Raw genomic sequence first — 25,699 nt, 5'->3', positions numbered from 1 at the left:
GCAAGTGTGGATGTCTGAGAGGCTGGGAAGAAATTTTGCGCACCCTTTGTGCTCAAACTAGTGCTGCAAAGAACCATTCCATCTCTAACCGCACTGTCCAGCACTGCACTGGGCTCAGCGTCCTCGCACTAATTGCGGGAGGGGGATTGATCCTCAAACTGCACTTCAGCGATCATCGCCTCAAGGCTTTCCTCGTGATAGGTGATCACATTTGCATCCATTGCCACTGTCACAAGAAAGAGATGAAGGGCACTACTTGGCTACATTTCGGGGTACTGGTTTTCATGCTTTGAAGCCTGCACAGTGGAAGGACCTTCCGCATCTATGGCCTGCCCTTGTTACCAGGCATGGGCCGACACTGAAAGAAAGTTTTCTTCCTTGTCAGTACTAAGCAGCATTCGACGAAGTAAATGGAGATGGTAGTGGACATTGGCATTCTGAATTACGCCATGCGCCATTTGTTGGATGATGACTGTCACTGGCAGGCAGGAATTCGAGACTGGTTGACTTCAATCGTAGTACCTGACCTGGCGATGGGCACGGCAATTATCTACAATGAAGACCACTTTCCTGCACTGCTTCCTCCCAAAGCCAATTTTCAAAGACTGCCATCGGCATCCACACTCTTCCATTAGCATGGTAAGACACAGGAAGATCTTGAATGCCCTTGAAGCAACGTGGGTGCTTCGACTTCCCTACCATCAACAGGTTCAACTTTTCGTTTCCCGCCTCGTTTGTGCCCCACCTGTAGTCTTTGCAGGTGAGAGTCTCCGATTGAAGCGCAATGTAAAAACAAAACCATTTCATCAACACTGAAGATGTCTTGTGGCCCATAGAGCTGCTTAAAATCTCCTGCAGCCCCCACTGTTGCCAGCTGGTGCAAACGTCTCCATTCACTGCTGCACTTTCACCAGAAATGGTCTTGAACACCGGGCCAAGCGCGCTTTTTAAATTGGCTCAGCCATTCATTGCTGAGACTGAAATTTTCAGCTTACATTTACAGGGCTATCTCCCGGGTCTTCTGGTCCATAATGGAACCGCTTATCAGAAAACTGACATTCTGTGCGAGCATAAACCACAGAAAAAGAACCATTCCTGATTCATCACATAGCATTGCTCTCATCTGCATTCGGTTTTAAGTGAAAGTCCTATTCTTGACAGCCCCTTGAACAGAGACTGCGTTTTTCGAAATCTGTGACAGTGTTGATTTCGGGATGTCGAACTTCTCTGCAACTTCTGCTTGCAACTTTTTCTTTGAACTTAAACATCTTTGGAATCCAGGCTTCCGCAGTAATCGCACTTTTTAATTTTTTTATTCACAACAAAGATTGCACATAGGCCTAACGCAGAGCAACAGAGACAATAAAAAAATGATAGAGAGGATAACTATTGATTTGGCATGTCCCAACTATACAGTTGGCTAAGAAAATTTGTTCATGGCTGTGATACTCTTTTCGGCATGTGTGAGCACAAACATACCCAAGCGGATTCCAAACGTTTAGCTTTTGTGTCGTTGAACTGAGGGCAACAACTAAGCAGCGTTTCAATCAACCGTTGAATTTTTGCTACTGCAGACATAAGAAACCAACCAAATAAACCTATGTAGTTCTGTTTATCAGCAATTTTTGTTTTCTCGAGTTTAATTTATTGAGAGTTGCTGTATTCTGATGACTGATGAAACTATATTTTTGCAATATAAATATTCCTTTCCACATCTATATTTTGTGGCAAAATGTTCCTCTTTATTTCAACTATCAGCACTAATTGTTGAAATAATTAAAGAACATATCATTTGTGGCCAATTTTTAATATTCCAATTTACTTATCACCTCTAAATGCTCTTTTTCTGTCTATGATTTGCAGATTCATCTGTAATAACTTGGCAGTGTTATAAAAATATTCAATTTGATACACACTCAGTTCTTAATGTTTGAATTTGTTTCACACCTCAAATTTTTCTTTTACACAGGACTAGCAATTATTCATCAAGTGTGCATTAGTTACTGATACAAATCAAATAATTAAGAAAGTAAACTAGCAACAAATAATTTCGCATTCAACATATGTTCACTCTGTGTGTGTAAAATTTCCCAAAGAAAATCAAAGCATGGATATAAAGAGACTGTTACTAAAGGTGCTATAATCCAACAACAAACTTGAAATATTACTGCAAAGTATGTGAGCCAATTACCTTCAGCATTCCCGTGGTGGGTGAAAATGTAGCAGCCAGGTATGGTGTTTGTATCCGAAAATCCTCCCTTGAATCGGAACGCGATATGGGAAAGTACCTAGAGAAGAAAGGGGAAACCCACTTAAGTCGAATACATAAAACTTCTAAATTGAAAACATCATGTTGTTTCTGCATTATGTTCACTGCTGCTACAGTTCTGCCCAGCGACAATAACTTGGCCAAAAGCATCATGCTAACAATTTCACAGAAAAAGATTTTGAGCATAGCCACTTGATTTTTGTATTAATGTTCTACCAGAATCAGGAACATATCACGCTTTTCACCCACTTCCAAAGACTAAACCTAAAGTCTGAAGTGTAGCAATCAGTAGCTCAGTGTGAGAAAAAAAGTAAAGGGTTATTGAAACAAACAAAAATTCGGTAAAGACTAGGGGTATGCGAATATATTCGAAATTTCAAATACAAATTGGTTACATTTGTTGTTAGATTTGTATTCGTATTCAAAAATCTGATGTTTGAAATTTTCTAATTCACTGCAGTTTTATTGAACTGCATGCTTCACCAGAATGCTTAAGTCCTTGATGAAACTGGGAAAAAAACGTCCTTCTTGCTTTGATTTCATCTCGAATCGGATAAAATTACTGCAAGACAAACAGTTAATTTTTGTGAGCTTTTTTTCAGGTCCATTCAATAATTCGAGCTTTCAGTTTGAAGTTAGACATTTTTTGTGGTCTCTTGAAGGCCAAATTAATGAGGGTTTACTCTATTCAGCAGCAATATGACAGCTCCACCTGGTTTCATGCAGGTCCTTCCTGTATAATAAACTGGTATACAGAATCCTGTATAAAATTTATGCTAGTATAGACTTCTGTGAAATTCTAGTTTAGTAATTGTATTTACAAATATATCATGCGAATTCTGGAATAAGCGAGACAAAAAAATGTTCACTATATTTTAATTTTTATTTAATTGATCAAATATTTTTTATTCGGTTTAATATTTGAAGGCATTTCTTTTCCCTGTATTCGCATTCGAAAATTTCAATATTCGCACACCCCTAGTAGACACACCTTTACGTATGAGAATGTAAAAGCATCCCTTTTTCTTGTGGCCACAATTTCGCTGCTAAAATTTCTAAAAATAAAGTTCTTTCTTCCCCTAAAATATTCGATCAACACCATTCCCACTTCGAGTTATAGATCAATTCGCTCTCGCCCTACCATCCGATGTGCTAACCGTCCTGGTTAGTTCAATGGGTAGAGCGACTGCCCCGAAAAGGCGGTGGTGCCGGGTTAGATTACCGGATCAGGACGAATTTTTCTTTAACTACGAAGTTTCTGAGAAAGCCGTATGGCTGCGCTTGGGTGGATGTTAATGAGTAATTACTCCCTTATTACAAATCTACTCCACCTTGGGGGATTCTGCTAAGATATTCAATCAAAACTCTTTCTTATAATGTGTCTGCATACATTTTGTACACTAGACCAGCAATGTTCAAACCTTGTCACTACAAAGTGATCAGAGTTTCCAAGTTTGCACGCCCTGGTAGCAAGACATGGTCGCAGTGCATTCGAGGTTGCGTTTGTGCTTATTTCATGCAATGCTTAAGTGCCTTAAGTGTCATCAATCACTACGTAGGACGAGTATTAAAATGAATCAATGAGTATTAATGTAACATCAGCACACATACCCCACACAGACACATAAGTTATACGCACTACACTTTCACGAGGTGGCCCTCTAAAACGCTCCAACCAAATAGCCATTGCGGCCTACATGCTGTGTGTCTACTGGCACGCAGAGTGCCTGGGTTCAAACTCCAATGTTGACCAATTTATTTTATAAAGTTACGTCTATTTTACAGCCATCCCACTCAACACTAAAGTACCACCGGTGTTGACAACACCAACTACAACAACACCAGATGGATTTTCCCATAATGGCGCTAATAATGCTTTCACATTAAATCAGATTTCAGGAGACGATCACAACCATTCCTAACTGCTTTAACACTAAAATGGTTGCTGTGTTGTCCCTCTAATGACAGTGCTAATGAATCCCCCATCCGGGGCTCCCCTTGCAGATCTTACTCCACATATATGCACTTTGCAGCTCACATAACCCATAATCCCTTCATTTGTCCTTCTATTATCTCACACATACTCATTACCCTACAATTTTAATCTAACATGCCATATGGACGACTACCTGACATAGACATAAAGCCATACTTTAACGAAGCTGTACGAATGTGCTGCGTATCACAGGGGTAGCATGTCTGACTCGGGATTCAAGCATCCCAGGTTCAACTCTCATCTCAACCTCCCGTCTAAAAGCAGATGCGTGAGCTGGCAACTCCTGTCCTCTAGGCCATGTCATGTGGTCTCTTGACGTCACACAACCTACCAGCTATCAGTGTGTAGCCGTACTACCTGTAAACTATTACCTACTAGAGGCACACTTGCGATTATTCACTTACAGCACTTATGTTGGTGCCGACAACGGTGCCTGCGTCGGATTTTCTGCAGAAAAGGGCCGTTAATACCGTCGTAATAGAACTGCACATAGTTAATACAGCAGCTGTACCATCAGTTTACTGCAGAAAGAGAAAATTCCAAATAATGACTTCATCACTCACCCTAGTCTTAGAATCGGGTGAATGACGTGAATGAATGACCAATTTCATGCAGGATGGTAGAAATACAAATGAGAAAATTAGCATCACTTACAATGTGTCAGGAGATGTGACGGTGTTGTAAAGTGTGACAGAAGCACGAAACACCATTCCACTGATTCCCTCAATGTGCTCCACTCGGTACGTGGCCAAACCAAGAGGCGGAACATCAACCATGAATGACAGCTGGAAATAAACAAACACATTTGCTCCTAAAGAAACAAAAAAGACTTAACTGCATGAACAAATAGGATTAGCACTATAGCAGAGCAGTTTTTGCAAAGAGCCTCAATGCATCCAGGAGCAATATTAGAAAAGCAAGATTTGTAGCAGCAAGCATATCTATATTGTGTGTCATTGAAAAAGTAGAATGCCCCTTTACCTCCTCAGCTACCTCAGAAGACTGAAAGTGCAGGCATGGCAATGAGTGCATGCATTACAAAACAACTTGCTTTTAATTTTATTCAAATTAAGACAAATTACCATGTAATCTCAGCTCCTCCACATAAGTCCAGTACTTCAGTGTAAAACATCGCACCTTAATATAATGAAACAATTTGCCTTTATTGCTGACTTGTTGAAAGAATACTGGGTGTTTTTCTAGACAGCCCAAGATTAAAAAAAAGAAAAAGAAAGGTCTTTTGCTTTACTTCTACTTTAGCTCGGGGGGCTATAGGGGCTGAGGTGGGCACCAGGTAGGGTCAGACTGCTTTAATTAGTTTGCTAATTTACTAAATATTTTGTCAACTATTTTCATTTTTATTTTAGTGACTATGTTGTATTTGCCGAATTCGAGCTTGCCAGGGACAATAAAGGAATAAAAAGTTGTAGCACATGTTATAAAGCATAAAAATGTAACTGATAGGTGGCGTCAACACTGTAACAAAGCAGCAGCATTCATGTGTGACGCAGATTGCTCCACCCAGAGACGACGTCACTCTGCTGGCATCACCTCAGGGCCAGATGGGCGCATGGTGGTTTGTTATCACTTTCGCTAGGCCTGCAGCCTCGCTGATTGCCGCTGTGTCAGTACCCAAAGTGCGAAGTCATTTCACTCACAATCCAGCTGCAAAGCACAGAGGCAGGACAATCTAAGCCAGACGCACTCAATGCGGCTATGTTACAGAGTGAAGCCGCCTACAGTCGAATCCCGCTACAACGAAATTGACGGGACCCGTGAGAAATTTCGTTGCAACGTTACTTCGTTGTAGCAAAAAATAACCTAAACATTGCAAATTGGACTAATGAACATCATAAACATCAGCTAATGAACGTCCGTTATTTAAAAAAATCTGTCAGTGGTAGTCTCTTGTTTCGTAATAGGAGGTGTGGCGCAATTCCAAAGGGCTCGGGAGATCTAGCACAGTGCACATATTCACGCAGTAAACACAACCACTACACCTGCAATCAAAATGCACCTTTTTTTTTTAGGCACATTAAAAGTGTCCCAGCTTTCGTCCTGGAGAGCCCTGCTTGAAACCGCGTTGTCAGGGTATTTCAGTTTGAATGAAGTGCGCATGTGTTCTCAGATCATTGTGCATTAAATGTGAGTCACATACACATCGAAACTGATGGTTTGAACAAGGAACCATACATGGGGTTTCTCTGATTCTTATAACATGTTTTACTATGCACAGTGTAGACATACAAGTGACATTTTGTTCCATTTCTGCCATTTATGTAGCAGTACTGTGCGCCAGAAGGGGAAAGAGCTAACTCAATGCTTGCCCACGGAGCAAAAGCGAAACCATTCGAGCCAGCGGCATGCTTCAACTGACGTGCTGTCCACCTCCGTGCTGGGCGCCAGAGGATTGTGCACGCCACTTGCTCTACGCTGCTAGACCCATCTTCACAATGAAGCTACAGCTCCACAATAAAAGTGCTTTAGGACTAGCCATCACTTATCATGAAACATGACTGTCATCATGGACGCAGTAGTGTCTCATTAAAATTAGCGCGCAACTGATTTCCATTACGCCTCCGCTAATGAAGCAAGCGAAAAAGCCACAAGCCGACTTGTTCTAATAAGCATGGTTCGCAAGCTCAGAGTTCGAGCTGAGACTGATCGTCGTCTACTGCAGACTTTTCTCTGGTATGCTATTTAAATATGTTGGCGAATGTCTTATTTCATTTCGGCAACAGCTCCCACCGAGACAGCAGCCATCTGCTTATCTGGAAGTGCATATTGTAAGTCTCGCTCGCAGTGTTCATCCGACGCCAGCCGTCAGCCTTTGGGCATGTGCGCATCCGGGCGAGACAGTGCAGACAAGGTGCCGCTTTTGTTCATCGAATTGTCATGTTTTTATGGCACTTCATCCACATACCATGGGTTTGGATCAGAGCATGCCTAGGGCACTGCCAGCTAGCATTCGCAGCGTGCCTGCGCTCCCGTTCCAAAGGAAGGAGGGCCCAGTTGATTCAGAGAACAAGTGTTTATTACACGGTATCACGAAATCGGCACACATTTTCGTCAAATCAACACGACGTCTGCGCAGAACGTTCCAGAGCATTAGAGAAATGTCTCCTTTTCTTCGCGGAGAGAGCATGTAGCCTCACGCGCATCGGCGTTGCCTCCTCATCACTCAATGGTGACGATAACTCATCCAAAAATGTATTGGATGTAATGTAAATGTAAAAAAACCTTTATGGTACTGCATTTCACTGACATTCAAGATGCTGACAATGAGTGCACAAAGTTCCAGTGTGGACATCGCAATCCTGAAAACAATGTAACTTGAAAACAAACTTCAAATGCCTGAGCATCAATGCCATTTAGAAAAGCAGTAGTCTGTGGGGATTCACAATCCCCTGCCCCCATTATAACGACCGCGCGTAATTAACACGCGTGATTATGCTGGCTGTTAGGATCATGAGGAGAGGGCACACTGGCCACCCATCACAACCTCCCAGGCTCCCGTGGCGGCACCGCACGGGTTTCCTTCTTTCCTCCCGGCCTACTCGGGAAACCTCATCTCCCAGCTCAGAGTAGAGAAGTGCATCTGTCGCAACTCGCTCGGGGCTTTTTGGTGGTTGAGCGTACACGCGCACTCATGATTTCCACCGAGGAGACCACCGCCGTCATCGAGAATTGCACAGTCACTGTAAGCACCTACCACAACGAGCTGTGAGCGCGAAGTCGCGCCAGGTGAGCAGACTCTTCCTCTCATCTCCTTGCGTGCGCTTCCCCATTAGGTGGTTTATTTCACCCCCGTGCACGAGCGGGATGTCCACTCGCTACGGCGGTTGTATTTGAGTGTTGTGCTTTGCCGTGTACTCGAGCACAATAAACTTGTTCGAGTACGTAACCTGGTGTCTGTCCCCTCTGGCTCGAACCCTCCACAGTAGCGACTTCTCACACTGCGGGTTGGGGGTCACAGCTCTGTCTGTTAGGACTACACGCCGGGGCTAGGAGGCGAGAGTAAAAGGCGAGTAAAAGAGCAAAAGAAGAGATAGTAGAAGGCGAGAGAAGGCCCTGTGGCGCATTCTTGCGAGAGTAACCCCCATAAGTTTTTAAAAGGTTCCAAACATAGTCACACTAACAAACATCATAGTTGGAGAACTTGTTGCCACAGCACTGGCATAACACTGTCGAAACAGCAAAATTAAAACCTCATGGCTCATGTCACTACAGCAGCAAATGCTTCAACACCATATCGAAGTCATACAACTCACCTCAAACGTGCCCCTGACGAGCTCCTCCCTGTCCCAAACAGGGGACAGTTGGCTCGGCACGACACTTCCGTTCGAGTCTATCACCACAATGGACGCTGTGGACACTTGGAGATTCACAATCTCATTCCTCGGAACGGTCAGAGAGTTGTAGAACACAACATACCTGTATTGCATGCAGTGAGAGGACAGAATAGATGGTTAAGCCCACACTTTCGTCACTAACTCGTTTTTACGTCTGTAAGGGTTTCACACTGCCATGGTGCTGTACTGCCTCTACAGATAAACATAATGCAAGAGCCGTAAATATGATAGCGACAATAAAATATGGCGATCCATAATATAAATTCCACTACTATACCATAACAAAATCACATCGAAATTAACAGAAAGGCAGCTTTCATTAATTGTGGCCTTTTAAGATGACAAATATAAATCAAACCGTCCACCAAAATTGCAGTCAAGAGGGACATGATCATACATTAACAGGACTGATCGAAATTTAAAACACACTCGGACATGGTGCGCAAATAAAATTTCTGAGAAAAAAAAAAAAAAAAAGATCTAAGAATGGTCACATATGCGTAGCATGAATCTCTGAGCATTAACTTACATATATACACCCTTTTCATTTTCTTTCTCTGCCACAAAGCCAGAATGCCGGAGGTGAATATGGACTTGCCCAAAACTACAGCAACAGTCTGAAGTAAACTTCTATTGAAAAATAGTTTACAGCAACAGTCTTGCTCAACACAGGCATGCTCAAGTGGCAGTTAGCCAGTACGTCTGCTGAGGCATGCTGGTTAGAGCATATGAACTGATACCCCCTATCCGTGAACACAAACATGAACCACTTCTGTAGACTAAGGTGTCTGAAATGAGTTTGCCTCCAAGAGGGCTCAAAGAGGCTAGCAGGGCTCTTCCAAGCTCACAATCCCTAGGAAGCGGGGCGCCAGGCCGGGGGATGCTTGTACCCATAGTTGTCTGGTGGTGGGTTTTGAACTAACTACCTCCTACAGGCAAGGTGAATGCACAAACCACCAGGCCAGCCACTGTAATCACCTCCTAAACTCTCTCCCTTCTCTCTCCTAAAAGTGAAGAAAGAATTCGTCCATTTTGCTGAGGTAGGTTAGGCTGTGGACGCTGATGCTGAAGACATGAAATTGAGGAGCGAGCTAACAACAGCTCAGTTTTAGGCATGGTACCAGCATCACAACAACATGGATACACATAGGTTCCATGTATGCCAGTGAGTTATGAACACATGTGCACATGGAAATGTGCATACACACACACTGTTATGCACACATCAGGTTTCTACTTTACCTGATCCTTCCTTCTCTAGTAAATGTGAGGGGCTGCTTGTGAGGGATCCCATCGAACGTGTCCTGAGTGTTGTCCTAGAATAAAGCACAGTGTATGATGTATAGCACATGCATGCTCAAGCTCTTTTGCTTTCAATCTCCTGCAAACAAATGGTCGTGCTTCACGGGCAAAGTTCCAGTGTCTTAGACAAGCAGAATTTTGACTCAATGGTACAAATTTCTTTGTTAGTGCCAGCTTGCAAGGCTTAAAATATCCGAGACGTGTTTCACAACGGTGGCATGCTCATGAGAGAGAAAAAAGAAAAAGCATCTATGAAGGCTTGAAAGGAATTATGTTGAAATGGTTGCCCTTCACTCCACTGATTCTTTTCACTCATCCTCACCAAATGTCCATTTCAGTGTAAACTTTAACAACTAAATATTTGACACGCGTAAGAGCACAGTGATAAATTCACAACACTTCGCTTACCATCTGAAGAACAAAGAGGTCATCTTCAACACCACCATAGGAAGGCACGTTGAGAAGCAAGTACAAAGCCCCCTTTGTTATAATATCTCTCAGGTGCTGCAAGGATTTGAATAACCTAAAAATTGACAAAAAGATGACACTGAGAAATAAACAAAAATATGACAAGGACAAACATACGGAAAGGTTTCTTGAAAATTTTAGGGCGTAACATTCTGAGAAATAAATTTCTAAAGTTGTGCATTATACAATGTACACATATTTCAATATATCTTCCAGGTCTTTAAAAAGGTATTTTCTAATGAATATAATATTAAACAGACGACATAGGCATTCTGGAAGTTATTACGTTTCTCTGCTTACAAAGCTTTGGCCAAGGACTCGGACAGAAATTAAGAAATGATCTGATAACAAGATGAATGAAATGACTGAATGTCAATTAAGCAATTAAGAAAGGTTCGTAAATACATTCACCAAATGGCCAATATAAAACTCAATCCTCACCTGACTCCATAGTCAACCACCACAATGTTTTTAGCCGTCCCGGTGATGCCATCGTGGTGCTGGAAGAGTCCCAGATTCCGCCGGGCATAGACCAGGCTGTTCATCATGCTGTTGGCCAATGGCAAGTAGTCATTGCCAATGTAACCCATTCGCGCCCACACGAGAGAGAACAGGATCTCGGCACCCCTGCAGCGACAAGAGGTCACAAATTAGCCGATGCAAACAGCGTGAAGGAGATGTGCACAAATGCTGGATTAGAAATAATGAAGTTTTGGACTATTTTTGCTCGTCACGCAATATAGGTACATTGCACAAATGGGTGGCTGGACAAGCATGTCATGTTTGCGGTGCATTGCTTAGCAATAAAACTTCAGTGTTATGGAACAAAACTTTCCATATTTACTCACGTATGAGCCCATATTTTTCATGAAAGCTTGGCCTTTGTTCAGGGGGTTCGGTTCATTATGCGGGAAGAAGTTTCAACAGATTTTCTGGAGAGAGTCGAAATTTCATATGTACATTTGCCTGCCTGCCTGCTTGAAAGTTCCAACATTCATTCATCATCAGTAAAAAGCATGCCGTCAGCTGTGATCATATGGCCGTTTTTCAGTATTGCTCATTTCAATATGTACTTGAAGCATGCAACTTCAAAGTGTACAATACTGGCCAATCACGGTAATGTAAGTGAGCATGCTGCTTGGCGAGATAAAGTGAAAATGCTGAACGCCAGCACTGAAGATCAGGTGCGTTTTCTACGTATTATTTAAAAAACTCTCATGAAGGTTGCGAATGTGTAATGCTAGGGTGTATTGTGTGTTGAAGCACTAGCTAGGGTGTGAGAGGGGTTAGGCAATTCCATTCCTGATCTCGAGCTTGCTAAATCCCTTCAGGGTTTGAAAGTCCTGCTTTCTCCGTAGCATTTAAGTGTTCTACAGTTCTACAGTGCCCTGGGCCCACTTGCATGGGCCTCCTTCCGAGATGGCGCACTGGTGTAATGCAGCAGCCAGCGAAGGTGATTTCACTGTGTTGGCCTGAGTCTGAAGCCCACTAACAGAAAGCTTTTTTTCTTTTTTCGAGCAGTTGCTTGATGGAGGATTCAGAGACACCCTGGTGAAATCCAAGAATGTGGGTAGTAATGCTTCTGCAATAAAACAGGAATGCTTCTGTTACCATTTTGTGTTATGCATTTTCAGTACAGTACTAGCATTACCGCCCACATTCTCGAAAAAGTGCGTACATGTCGCTCTGAAACCAATCCATGACCTCTGTCAGCACTGATTGAACAAAAAAAATTCTTTTTTTTCCATCAGTGGTGTTGCTTTGTGACAAGGCAAGCAAATCAGTCTCATTGGCCACTGTGTTAAACAATTGCACCATCTAAGTTGCCGGTTTCTTCACATGCCAACCTGCTAGTCTTCCATGCTGTGCTTTGGATGTCGCTATCTTTATCTCCTCTAACCTTAAGATCGAAACGGGTGATATTCATTTTGAATGTGTGGCTGCATTTTGACACTTGGCATTGAGGCAGTGCCTGAAGAGGGTAATGTTGGTGTCTCAAGGATGATTTTAATTAGTAATGCTCGGTTTTCCTGACCTATTGATAGCTGCATCGGACAAACCCGTGTCATGGCGCAGTCTACACGTCTGCGCAGGTTGTGCCTAATTTCTCGCTCTAGCACGGAGGCTAACCAGAGCTCATTGAGACTGTCTGATGCAAAGTACCACCATGCTCGAAGATGACTGAATGCAACGAGCACACCATTCCAGTGAGGCCAACAAAGTATGTCAGCGGCGATTTGGCACAACAAGCTCATGTGAAGTGTTCAACAGTATTAGTGCACATGTTCCATGCTTAGCCATGCTAAATCGGCTGCCATTTTTTTTTCTCTCTCTCTCTCTCAAGGTGCACCATTCCCTCAATACCAAGACAGGGTTTGGATTGGCAGTAAGACTAGACCAACAATTAGACCATCTAATTTGTTTTGCTCAAGCAGGCCTTTGTTTAAGCAACTAGGTTCCCTTCTGATGCTCGAATGTGCACCAGCTTTCAAAGCATACACTAGAACAGCAGGACACATAGCAGCACGTTAGCAAGCCACATTCACCACCTTTGCCGGTGCTCTGCCAAGTTCTCTGAGCCAGGGGGTCTGACCAAAAGATAAACACATGGTGATGTGCTGTGATGTTATATGCATGTAGCATCTCTGCTTGTTATCAAAATAAATGGGCATAAAACTGAGGAACGCAGTTCAAAAAGCTAACACTTTAAAAGAAAAGTTAAATTATCTACACCAAAGAAGGGGTGGGGGGTCACTAGTGAGTGGGTCTATCTGACTAGTAAATTCGATATTCTGTATTGCATTAAATGCATTGTCACCATTACATTCTTATGTCGCACAACTGTTTTACATGCAGAGGAAATGCTTTGCAAGCCACCTCCTAACTGATGCCATTGTTTTTAGAGAAACAATAATGGCCACAGTGACAGGTTTTACTTTGGGCTTGAAAAGTTCTTGTTTGGTTTTGTTAACTTCCCTTCTCAAAATCTGCTGAATGCTGTCCAAAAGCGCTTCATGCTTAATGTAAACACAGATGAGGGTCAGATGCAATGAATACTAGGTAACGGTTCACAAAAGACTTGCCTGAGATGTGCCTCTACAGTGCGGTCCATGTTTTTGTAGAATGGCCGAGATGTGTAGTAGCCGCTCCAGTAGTTGTCATCCCTGTCCGCATAAGTGAAGAAGTCACCGCTAAGCGAAGGAAAGCCCAGCGGCATGTTGTTGCTGTCCACAGAGGAATCGGCCCGTAACGCAGTGAAGTAGTCCTCCAGGGTGCCAAACTGAACCTGCGAGAATCATAGAAAAGAGAAACAGAAAAATTGTCATTCAACAAAGCATAACCACAAAGTAGCCTATTCAGTTTTGCAACGTTAAGTATATTTTTTTTACCGGCCATAAAAGATGCTAACTCCCACCATAAAAAAAAAGCTTCAACACAACAGCAATGCTGCTTCAGCATCCCAAGACACACCTTAAAGAACTAAACCTGCATTTCTTGGAGTGCTTTCCCCAATGGTGCTTTGCGTATGCACAGAATGAGAGACGTGGGCCAGCAGCTGGTCACATAATATTTTTGTTTGAAAGAAAGTAAATAAAGCTGCGTGAATGATACCTTAGTGCAGGCATTGCAACTAGCTCGTTTTTCACGATTGTTTCAGACTTTTTGATTGGCTCTTTTTTTTTCTCAAACACAAATTAAAACCTAGCAACCAACCTTTACTAATGATTAAATTTGAAAAGCAAAACAAAATACCGCTGACTATGTCAGGAGACTCTAAACAGCCCTTGTTGGTTCCATTGGGCGTGGACATCTGGAGTAATGGTCAGGGCAATTTTATGCTAGCACCTAAACAAAAAAATCGGCAAGAAAGCTACAGATGGAAACAATTCAGAATCGCATATGAATGCTACAGCAATGTTAATGACGCTATGCCCCAAAACCTAGGATATGCCTTTCAGCAAATAGACTAGATCAACTCAGGTTTCTGGTTCACAGAATATCTGATAAAATAAATATATGTGCAATAAAGCAGTTTGCTTTCATTAAGATTTCAGCACATCACATTAAATTCCTATGGGAGAATGAGAAAAATGAGTTTTTGAAAAAACAAAATACACACAACAAAGTGCTAGATCATTTCGGCAAAAAAAAAAGAATAGGCAAAATTAGTGAACTTAAAAGAGAAGCTTAAGGGAATAGTAAGTCAGCAGGAGCTTGAACTTTTACACTGACAGCCTACTAACCATTGAAAATATGGATCCTTTCACCTTGTACAAACAATAAACAGAACTGGACACTGCCCAAACTGGTACCGTCTGTGGCAGAAATTTGCAGCCCAATGCGCCGGGCAGAGTAGCAGTATCGCTCCCGAGAGGCGGCGCTGCGCCCGCCGGCGCTGCGCCCGCCGGCGCTGCCTGGTGACGCAGCTATAAAGAGTGAGGAGGCTTGTTCTCTTCCTTTTATCTCGCGGTTGATATCGCACATCTTTGCTCTCAGCAGCGGGATGAGGGGAAGAGAACAAGCCTCCTCACTCTTTATAGCTGCGTCACCAGGAAGCGCCGGCGGGCGCAGCGCCGCCTCTCGGGAGCGATACTGCTACTCTGCCCGGCACGTTGGGCTGCAAACTTCTGCAACAGACGGTACATCTCTAATGAACAGACCTGGAAATGATTATGGTGTCTCAAAGGGAAGTGTTGTTTGCATTGAAACTTTACACAGAGTATGCATTCTGTGGTGGATTTTACTTGCTGCTATATTTGGCAATAACAGCAGGCGTTATTTACAGGGTCATCAAAATAGCCTCCACATTACTGGTCCTATTTTGTATTGGGCAGGTCTTGCATGACAAGAAAATGACAAGTCGGATGAAATAATGCAAACAAAAAAGGTCAAAAGATAAGATAAACACATCTTTTGGTGCAATCATTCATCTATTGCTTTAAGAAAATAATAAACAATTTCATGCCCAAGAATAAAGAACTGCTCACAGTTAATCAGCAGTAAAAAGAAAAACAAGAAACAAGATAATTATTAACAGATTCTTGTAAAGGTGCATTTTAACCAAATTAGAATTACCAATATGCTGCCTGATGTTCACTCCCCTCCCTCTGTTTTTCTCTTCCATTTTAAAGAAAGCTGTCAGCATGGAAATGAAGTAGCTCAAGTATAACAATCAAGTATAATCAATAATCAAGAATAATCAATTACAAAATGACCAACAAAACTGAGGGCAGTGCCAACAGCTTATGCTGCTTTTGAAACTTGCTGGCCACTTCAGCCATCATCCATACATACCTCAGCGTGCAGGTTTTCATTAACATTGATGTAGTCGAAGAGTTTCTGGTAATTATTGAACTGGTTGTCCCACTCATTTGCCTTGTCGAATCTGAAGTCATCTCCAAGCGGCACCAGCACAACACGAGTTCTGAAGAGCAAGGACTTCTTGCGGTACTGGTCCAGCAGTAGCAATGCTCTGCACAGGAAACAATACTGTGAGCACAAGATCCGTCCTGTTATCTACAACATAATTATTCTCGTTTGTACTAGCTGCAGCGCGGTACTGACACAGCCATTGCACTCGTGTGTTGCCATTGTACTCAGAACAGCAACATCGGTGTCTTTCCCCAAGGGGGAATGAAGCTTTTAGCAAAATGTTTTTGTCTCTGAATGTACTCATATATGCTGAAAATTTTTCAGCATATTAGAAATAGTTACCTGACTACTCTCACAAAATTTCACAGTCATACCTCGAGAATGTTTTCTACTGTTTATTCTTGCCCTGAATCTTGTGAAATGCCTCAAAAGTAAAAAAATTCTGGCAAAAGGTGATTCAACATTCAGAGCATTCCTACCAGCATGCCACGCACCAAGGCATGATTACAGTTCCTTCATTCTTTTTTTTTTCCTTTTGAAATTTTGTGAAGCAATGTTCGTTGCTCTGTCTAGGCTGGGAAGATAATTTCATGCAGGAAATATAAAATAAACAAATTTCTTGACTTGGAGTACAACAAAACAAACGGGGTCAGAAAAGATAAAAAATAGAACATAATAAATCTGATCTACAAAGCGAACAACTATTCAGAAAACCCGAACAAAGGAAAACGCTGGTTGCTTGTGCAGTTCCTCGATATATAGAGTCACTGTGGTTCGTGAAAAAAAAAAATTTTTTAGAGTACTTTCTGTTGGATTGCAGAAGTGAAACTTTGGAACAGGAAAGAAGACGAGGCATACAAGCAAATCCCAACATTACAAAAAAAAACATTTCTGGCCATTTTTCACGACTTCAAAGCCACAAAGCTTCCCTCACTCCACCTACACCAGACTATCGTTTACATAGCCCACCACAACTGACATGCAATTCAGAAAACGCTTGCAATTCTTAAATCACTCAAGTCAGAATGCCGCATTTTAGTGCCCACATAATGTTAGCGCATCATCATCATCATGCTCCCTGCAATGTTTCATAGCACACCACAACGTACGTGCAATTCAGAAAAATGCTTGCAAATCTTAAATTACTCAAGTCAGAAAGTAGCACTTTAGTGCCCACATAATGTCAATGCATCATAATCATCATGCTCAGCTAGATTAGATCTATAACTTCCTTTCCTAATGCTCTCCAAGTATGCTCTATCTATCCCACTCATGCTGCAACTGCCTGATTCAGCAAGCTGTCCATTGTCCTCACTCTCTAAATGACTGCTGGCAGGCCCTGGCAACGTTTATTGTCATTTAGAAGTGAGCTATTTTCCTAGCCACAAGTTAACTCATGTGCTTCTTCCCACAGTGCAGGTAGAACAACCCTGTTCAACAAGGTTCTCAAATTGCCTTTTGCCAGCTTCACACAGTTTATACTTTTAGGGTAGCCCATTAATTAGAACCTCGTTGATACGTTCCCAATTGATACAACTTCCAGTTTCATATGCTCCAAATCGCAGGCAGTAAAACATCTCCCACAGAGCCACACTATTTTTTTCCCGGTTAATACTTTCCCGGGATAACACGATTTCTGGTAACTACATTCGAAATTTTGACAAATAGTGGCTGTATAATACATTTTGTGATCAGCCGAACATGTGCTCACAAGCACTCGTGGCATGAAAAAGTAATCAACGGCGCTCGTCCGCCAGTTACTTTTCTGCAATGCCTAAGTGCAAAGAGGCAAAGCATCAAAGAACGACAACGAGCCAACGTACGAGGCGCCAGCTCCTGTGGAAACATGACTTCATGAGGAGAAATGTGGCGGCTTCTTTGCGGTGCCTTAGGGGAATAGCTGTGAAATATTTGATAGCTTTTCACGTGCATATGAGCAGGCCAGGTCTGGGGAGCACACACATGGGCAAGAAAGTGGTGACTGTGAGACATGGTGATGGCTTCCCCGCACGTCATTGGGGTAAAAGGGTGGAGTCTGGAAATGCCTAAGTAAGTGATCTTGCGGCTCATCATTCTGGATATGTAACTAAATATCTTCCCCATTGAAGGCAACACAAATTAGAATGAATTCTACGAAACCTAAAAAAAAATAGAAGACCAGTGCATACTTGGTCTATAAATGCTAATCTACTCTTATGCACTGAAAGTCTCAATCCTAAATGCCTTTGTATATCATTCAGCAGCTAAAGTTTTCAAAATCAGGCAGTTCGGATCATACGTTTTTCACCACATTCTTTCAAAAATATATCGAGATTTTACTGCATATGAAATGTGCAGCTGTAAGAAAAGCCCACCTATCAGCTACATTATGGTCGGTGATGGCTACTGGAGGCACTTTCCAGGGGCAGTTGATCTTGTTGCCAGGAAGCCGCTTGAAGTCGAACTGGCAGCACACCTTTGGGTCAGGCCCACACGTGTGTGGAACATCGTAGCTGTAGAAGGGCATCATGTGGCACAGAATGTCTGTTGTTTTGTTGTGATCTGGAGTTACAGTATATAGAAAAGAGAAAAGACCGGCATGGTCACAATCAAGCATTTCCTCTTCACATTTAACAGCAATAAAAAATAACAATTTGGTGACAGTGCCGTCACAATATTTGTGCTTCAGTTGGCTATATTTGTAGCAATACTAAGGAGTGGCCTGTCAAAGGTCAGGTTAAACTGGCATAGCATGTGTACAAGAAACAAAGAAATGGGTTCATTCAAGAGCCAGTGGCAAAGAGGTGCGAAGAATTGAACCATCCAGTAAACAAACTCTAAGCAGCATCACCGTTTGCTCTTATGTGGCACAAATGGCTACACCATCGTCTCAAAGGGAATAAACAAAAATAAAATCAGACAGTCTGCTCTCACATCTCTTGCTTTACAATGCAAGGAAGTAGGGTGGGAGAACAGAATTTGATACTGAGAATCACCTACCAAAATCCTTAATGCGTACCTGCAACAATTAATAACTTCAGTGAGCAATCAGAGAAGAAAAGGCACATACCCCACGGCTGCCGCCATACGAACTCGACGGCTCTCTGCTTTGCCAAATACTTCTTTACCGAGTAGTGCACTCTTTGAACCACCATGTTGGTGAAACCCATTCGTTTGAGAAGGTATGGCATGGTTGATGAGAGACCGAAAGGATCAATCGCCCAGCCATTTTTTGGCCACACTCCTGAAAAGAAAACGAAATGTAACAAAATTTAAAAACATGACACAAACCAGATATATAGCAACTGAAAACACAATCTGCAAGTAGATTCGGAATATAACTTGCAAATTCATAGGACAGAGACAGAAAATGGCTGTAGTCTGTGACCCTGGCTGCAAAACTAGGAACTCGGATAAGTTACTGGGCCAGTGTTTGTACCAACTAGGATTACTGTTAGAAGTGACCCTCCTGCTGCTTCCCCTCATGAATGCTGGCTTTGGTGCAGTTCACAGACCTCCCCTTCCATTGCCAGGGCCACAGACCACGGCTATTTTTCAAGTCACATTGATGTACAAAGCTAGAATCAGCGACAAATGAATTTTTGCATGAATCAGACCATGAAACGTGTTTCCCTTCAGAGACTCAACCATATGATTGATGTGTGGATACAGGTAGGTTTTCACAGCCATGAGAAAAGTAAGAAGAGTTTTCGTATGCACATATCGAGGTCAAGCTACACGGAATAAAGCTTTAACAGTTCTCCACTCATGTACATGCACATTGGTAGCATGGCTACACAAAAGGATATACCAAAAAGATGTTTTAATTTCAAGACATGGGGCCCAGTACAGATAAAGTGACGCAACTAAGCCACATATAGTTTTTATTACAGCAGTGTGTCGAGAAGCAAAAGTAGCAGTGCACGTTAAACAGCAATTGACACATACCCCGACTATATCGAACCTACTATCGAAGGTACAGTGCCCCAGCACATGTGCATTCGAGGGAACCGCACCATTAAGTAGAGCAAAAAGGAAGTTTAACACAGACTGCCAACACCAAAATCAGGAGCAACACTCTCCAAGGCATGCACACTGCTGCAACGTGTGCCAATAATTAGCCAATTCTACTAGCTCATTCTTTCACATCCGTAAGCGTTGCCTGGAATTACAAGCTCGTAACAGAGCTATATGCTCTGATTGCTATTCAAACACTAGGCATTAGTAGATTAAAAGCATCAATAAAAAAATTCAGCACTGATGTAAAACTTTGCTAGTTTGGACTTCCATGGCAGTGGAGAAAATGACCAAATCATCCAAATGTCAAATTATGACCGGCCCTCCAAAACTGCCAGAAACTATTCCTGTGAAAGCTAACTTTATTTGGCGAAAACCTGGGCAATAGTAATCTTCCTTTAAGACTAAAACTACGCCATAATGACAATTTTTCACAGTTCCATCATATGCTTAAGCTCCTGCCCACTATCTAGAGCACTGAATAAAAAACTACTCAGTAATGATAAAGGTCTCTATGGCTTCTTTCAGAGTACAATGCACTGGACTAATGAAAATACCATGTGGATGAAAGTGATGGTTTGGTTTGGCTATGAGAGACGCCGTAGTTAATGACTGTAGTTTATGTTATTGAACTTGATGCATAGGCTGTTGCCATCTTTAATGCTAATCGCTAAAGAGCTAGTGCTCGTACTCCCAATTTTCAAAGTACATCTTTAGTAAAAAATAATAATGGCGGCCATGCTTGCTACTAACCTATGCCGCACGGTTCTTGTAGCATCACTAGAAATCCTGAACTACAGAAAGACAAGGGTGCCAGATCCCATTCTGATAACAATATACTATGATGCTATGATACTAAGGTATGATGACAGTACTATCAATTGTGGAAGACATCTTAGGCACCAGCGATAACCCCACTGCCAGAGGCACAACAAGCTTGGCAGGGCTGAAAAAGGAATTTAATTAGAATGAAAAGCCAGTGAGCAAGCTGGCACATGTTCAGCAGCTTACAAACTGCAGCTGCAGACAATATAAGATGTAACAAAGCTCAAACATTTTGCTTGGCAAGCACACAATACAATAGAAGTGTCTGAATATTGTTGTCTTTGAACTGTCTACAGCAGTGCTTCCAATACTGTCTCAATGCTTAGAACTGAGCACTGCAGTGAGATGAAAAGTATATATCTGCAACAAGTCTCAATTTCAGGTGTTTCAGAAAAGGCTTTTTTTTTTTCCTGTGTCCCTCGAATATTACTCGCAGCTTTCATGGCAAACTAGCACCTTACCTAGGTTTCGTTCCAACCACTGGTGTCCCTCGACCATCTGTTCTACCATGGCAAACACGTGGGTGTTAGCCTCGTCATTCATCACCCAGCCACCTGTGACTATTTCCAGTTGGCCGGACTGCACATAGCTGCAAAAACAAACAATGTGCCTTGAACACTAACAGCAGCTCTCACGTGAGCAGTGAGTTCACAGCAACTGATAAATTATGATAACAAGCGACTCCTAAGTTGGACAGCTTGTTTTGCGCAAGTGAATGAGCACCTGCACGAAAATGTATAAAAAAAATAAAAAGTGTCAAACAATTTAAATCTCTGTTGACAATATGCAATTTGACCATTAAAACAGTTTCTCCATTAGGATGCATTCAAATGTAGAGCAAAGATGTCTGCAGGCCAGCTTTTGCGGAAGAAGAGTCAGTATAAAAATTAAGGTCAATAAAACTAATTGGAACAAGTTGAATGACCCGTAATATGTGCAAAATTAACAAACAACACATAAAGCTCAAATAAAGGAAAAAAAAATAAACAAGAATAAGGTGCAGCACCAATCATTTGAAAAATAAACATAAAAAATCCTTTTTAAGTCCAAGCTGCCACAAGACACTGAATGTGGTACACTAACCCCCGCACTTTGGACTTGACCTCCTCGCTTTGCTGATCAAACCAAAAGGAAAGGTAAGAAGTTTCAGCCCAGATAAAACGCCTCCGCTTATCTACACCCAGCTTGATGACCATGTTGTCCAAAATATGCCGTGTTTGGTCCAGGAAATACTTGTCAAATGTCTTGAGCCAACCTAAATGTAGAAACAGATAATAAGCAATGGTAAGGTAAAATAGGAAAGCCAATACCCACAACAGTGGTCCAACTACCCTCCTACATAATGTAGTAAGGATTAAGCTCAATGTGCAGCATGCTTCCTGAGTTCATACTTAAGGTAAAAAATTTCTAGTTTCACAAATCTCATCTTTTGGCTGGTTTAACATGAACACTTAGGCCTCATAGCCATGTGCCAATTACTCTTATCCTTGTACACGTACAATAAAAGGGATATAAATAAAAAGTGGCCCAGGTACATTCTGCCTGTTAAAAAAGCTTGCAATGATGACATGCACAAGGGTCAAGCATTAAGTACGACTTTCATGCTCAGATGTGAATGAAACCATTTGCTAAGGTGGATGAATGCAGAGAGAAAAAAATTTGTGCTCAGGCAATCCAAAATGTCCTGAATTCACCGCAGCCTTTCAGTATCTGTGACACAGATACTTTAGAGCCCAGACCACATTGTTACGTCATTAAAGCATGCAATGGTGGCTCCGGGGTAGCAGCTTAAATATTGCCACGTACCCAGCACCTCCACCAGTGTCACGTGGCAATATGACGGCCAGACACATCCCTGGCTACACAGCTTTCCTTTAATTGTACACCAATGGTACATCAGCAAAGCTCCGCCATTTATCAGGACAGTACAATAGGCCCCACTGCTTTTGCTGGTACTACAAGTGTACTATTTTATAAGCAAGACCGCTTGGCTCCAACTTCAAAGCTATGCAAAAGGCCTGCAATGCCACACTAGTTTTTTGAGGCTTTATTAAATGTCATGAAAGTGAGTCATGGCTGCATTCTCAGTTTGCCCAGTTTTCCGAAAGTAACAATGTGTGTGCTTCCTAGCAAAGAGATTTCCCTATCATAACATAAACAAGCTATCAATGTACACCACAGCTATGCATGGCTGAAAGTTTGCTGAAAGAATTCCCTGAACTACAACACTTGATGTTGTAAGTACTGCAAATCTTGCCCACAGACCAAATTCTGCACAGTGGTTGCAGGCAGATGTTTAAATTAGTTAGCAGAAGCAATACTTCTCACTAGCTTTTGCTGCTACAATGCTGCTGTATAGCTGTTCAATAACAATTTCACAATAGAAAAAAAAAATGAAGGAAGGAATGTTAAAACTCCTGGTACCCCACATGACAAAAAAAAAATGCACTAATGAGAATTGGCTTCATACCTGGGTCGTTATGGGAATGAGGAACAACAAACACCCTGAGTTTCCTGTCTTTTGTCCACATTGACTCCTCGTACTCAAGTTTCCAGCCCTGTTTCCAGACGCCTCCATCGGGGTTATCAAATGCTAACTTTTCACATACGTCATACATCTGCACAGAAGCCAAGAAAAGAAAGAATGAATAAGGCTTATAATTTATTAAGTGCCTGCAAACCCTTCTGCACCAGAGCACACTGCATCACAAGCAGCAATCTGGTGAGCAGCACTGAAGTCAACAGCATGAAGAGTATACAACAAATATATACAGAAATATAGAAATAGAATATATAAGACAAAAGGATGCTAGAAAATTGCTGCCATTTTAAAAAAGAAAAAGAAAGAAAGAAAAGAAAATGCCTACATTAACCTTGACTGGGCTGAATGGGACATGCACGTAATAATAAAACATCCCATGTAGAAGGTTTCATACTGAAAGAGGGAGAAACTTGCAAAAATACCTGGGATGGGTTCGTAATTTCAGTTTCATTTACTAACATTTGCGATCTGACAGAACCATAAAAGTAAAAACGCATGGGATGGCACATTGAGTTTGTCCATAATCCATTAAAAATGAAGAGCAAATGATTGCAAACGGTGAGGTTCACCAGCATGAAGCAACACGCAGGCTATGAGGGATGCTACAGTTGAAGCCCACGTTTAATTTACATCATCTGAGGTTTCTTCAATGTAAGGTGGCATTGCACAGCACGAAGGATATGTGTTTCAACTCCATCGAAATTCGGGTGCTCTAGCTCAGTGTTTGAGAGCCACAATCATCAAGTCCCTGCTCAATGGGTTAAGCTTTTTTCTCCCATTATTTACCTGCTAATTCAACTGAATAAATAATCACAGATGCAAGACAGAAGAACAGAAACCAGCTAGTTCATCTATATATTGCAGCAGAAAATATGTTATCAATCAAAATTTTACTGCATAACAAATTATATGGTTTAGAATGAATCCTGCATGAAAATACCTTTGCTGGTGATCTAGTTAAAACGCTGAATGATATATTTTTCCGTAAAAAACAAAAACAAAAAAAACAACTGAAGCGAGAATACCTTTGCCTTTCCCACTGTAAGATCAAATGCAGATAGGAGAGTGCCAAGATGTACGCGTGCAGGGACAAAGAGACACTGGGTTCACACAGAATGACATCGAAACTAAGGTAGGTGCCATGGGAATTGACAGTAAAGAGGAATAGCACTGAGATAGCATGGAAGAAACAATTTGATTATGCACCCTTCCTCAAGAAAAGGAAACCATATGAGTAACAGTGCTACAACTGTATGTATAAGCTGGAATGTACTAAACGGATATAATAAAATTGAATTGAATTGAACTCTCCCCCATATATGAGTGGACCCACTCCCTAGAGTACCTGCACAACATGACTACAGGCAGAGCATCTCAGCAGCAATTTCCCTCATACAAAATTTGTCAAAATATTAATAAGTTGAACCAAAAAGGAAGCAGGCTGATACCAGAGGTGCTTGAGAAACAGTCATCAAAAGATAAAAAAAAGTGAACAATACTGATGTAAGACTGATTTATGACATTGATTTGCCTAATAATTGGAAAATGGCCTATGTTGTGCCAATTCATGAATGGGGGCCACGCAATCTGGTTTCAAATTATTGCCTGGTGTACCCCACAAGTGCCACTTGCAAGCTTTTTGAGCACATAGTTTTTACCAATATTGTGCCTCACCTTAAAAGTTTTCCCTCATCAATAACAATCAATGTGGGTTCCGTAGCGAATTCTGCTTCACACAGTTAACCGAACTCGTAACTGCTTGTTGTTTAAATAAAGGGGTTTCTGTTGATTGCATGTCTCTCGTTTCATGAAAACTGTTGATGTTGTAACGCATAATTATCATTGTAGAGCATCAACAGTAAAGTGATAGCATGGATCAAAGCGTGCCTTCATTTAAGAAAACAAGGACGGTGGTTAGTGGCGAAATCTCGCAAGACGTTACAGTCACCTCAGGTGTCCCGCAAAGGTCAGATTTAGTTTGTAATTTTTATAAATTACATTTTCGCCGGTTATATCATATTGAGACTATCTCTGATACTTGTGTTTTATACCGAAATGCCACTGATCCTGCTGACTGTGACACTCTACAATGTGACCTTGGCAAAATCGCTAACTGGTGTGATAAATGGGGCATACCATTAATATCCAGAAAAGTCGACTAAAAAAAGGTCGCCTTGTAATATTGTTTATAGTATTAATTCAGTACATTTGTTGTCTGTCACTGACTACAAATATCTTGGTGTTTATTTAACTAGTTATATAACTAGTGAAGTGCATTGGCAAAGGCACACTAATTACATCACTGCGAAAGCAGGTCATGTTTTAGGTTTCCTACACAGGAATGCCAAGTGTTTTCCTTCAAAAAATGAGGAATTGTTATAAACAACTAATGTAAGGCCTATACTAGAGTATGCGTGCACAGTATGGGACCCCAAAACTAGAAATGATATTGATAAATTAGATAAGGTGCTGTCTGTTTTGTTTTAAATAATTACAGCCAGATTTTAAGTGTGTCAACCGCACAGAAATCGTTAGGATGGGTTTCACTACAGAAACGTAGATACATACTTAGGCTG

The 25,699-nt window shown here is 41.7% G+C and overlaps 1 protein-coding gene across 3 annotated transcripts in view; it reads right to left on the bottom strand.

The window, feature by feature from the left end:
- alpha-Man-IIa (alpha-mannosidase 2) overlaps positions 1 to 25,699 on the bottom strand; it is a 95,785-nt gene that overhangs the window by 27,834 nt on the left and 42,252 nt on the right. For all 3 annotated transcript variants that reach the window (XM_084606309.1, XM_084606311.1, XM_084606310.1), the window contains exons 4-16: positions 23,052 to 23,199; positions 21,665 to 21,836; positions 21,043 to 21,170; positions 18,810 to 18,983; positions 18,115 to 18,301; positions 15,683 to 15,860; positions 13,471 to 13,673; positions 10,829 to 11,014; positions 10,328 to 10,442; positions 9,860 to 9,933; positions 8,537 to 8,699; positions 4,920 to 5,050; positions 2,192 to 2,288 (exon numbers count right to left, since the gene is read on the bottom strand). In XM_084606309.1, the coding sequence (XP_084462435.1) occupies positions 2,192 to 2,288; positions 4,920 to 5,050; positions 8,537 to 8,699; positions 9,860 to 9,933; positions 10,328 to 10,442; positions 10,829 to 11,014; positions 13,471 to 13,673; positions 15,683 to 15,860; positions 18,115 to 18,301; positions 18,810 to 18,983; positions 21,043 to 21,170; positions 21,665 to 21,836; positions 23,052 to 23,199 (1,956 nt within the window). The remainder of the gene's footprint in view (positions 1 to 2,191; positions 2,289 to 4,919; positions 5,051 to 8,536; positions 8,700 to 9,859; positions 9,934 to 10,327; positions 10,443 to 10,828; positions 11,015 to 13,470; positions 13,674 to 15,682; positions 15,861 to 18,114; positions 18,302 to 18,809; positions 18,984 to 21,042; positions 21,171 to 21,664; positions 21,837 to 23,051; positions 23,200 to 25,699) is intronic.

The sequence above is a fragment of the Amblyomma maculatum genome, chromosome 6 (genome assembly GCF_055883805.1).
Source record: "Amblyomma maculatum isolate TAMU_Amacu chromosome 6, ASM5588380v1, whole genome shotgun sequence".
Lineage (NCBI taxonomy): Eukaryota > Metazoa > Arthropoda > Arachnida > Ixodida > Ixodidae > Amblyomma > Amblyomma maculatum.
This window is presented reverse-complemented; position numbering and strand designations above follow the sequence as displayed.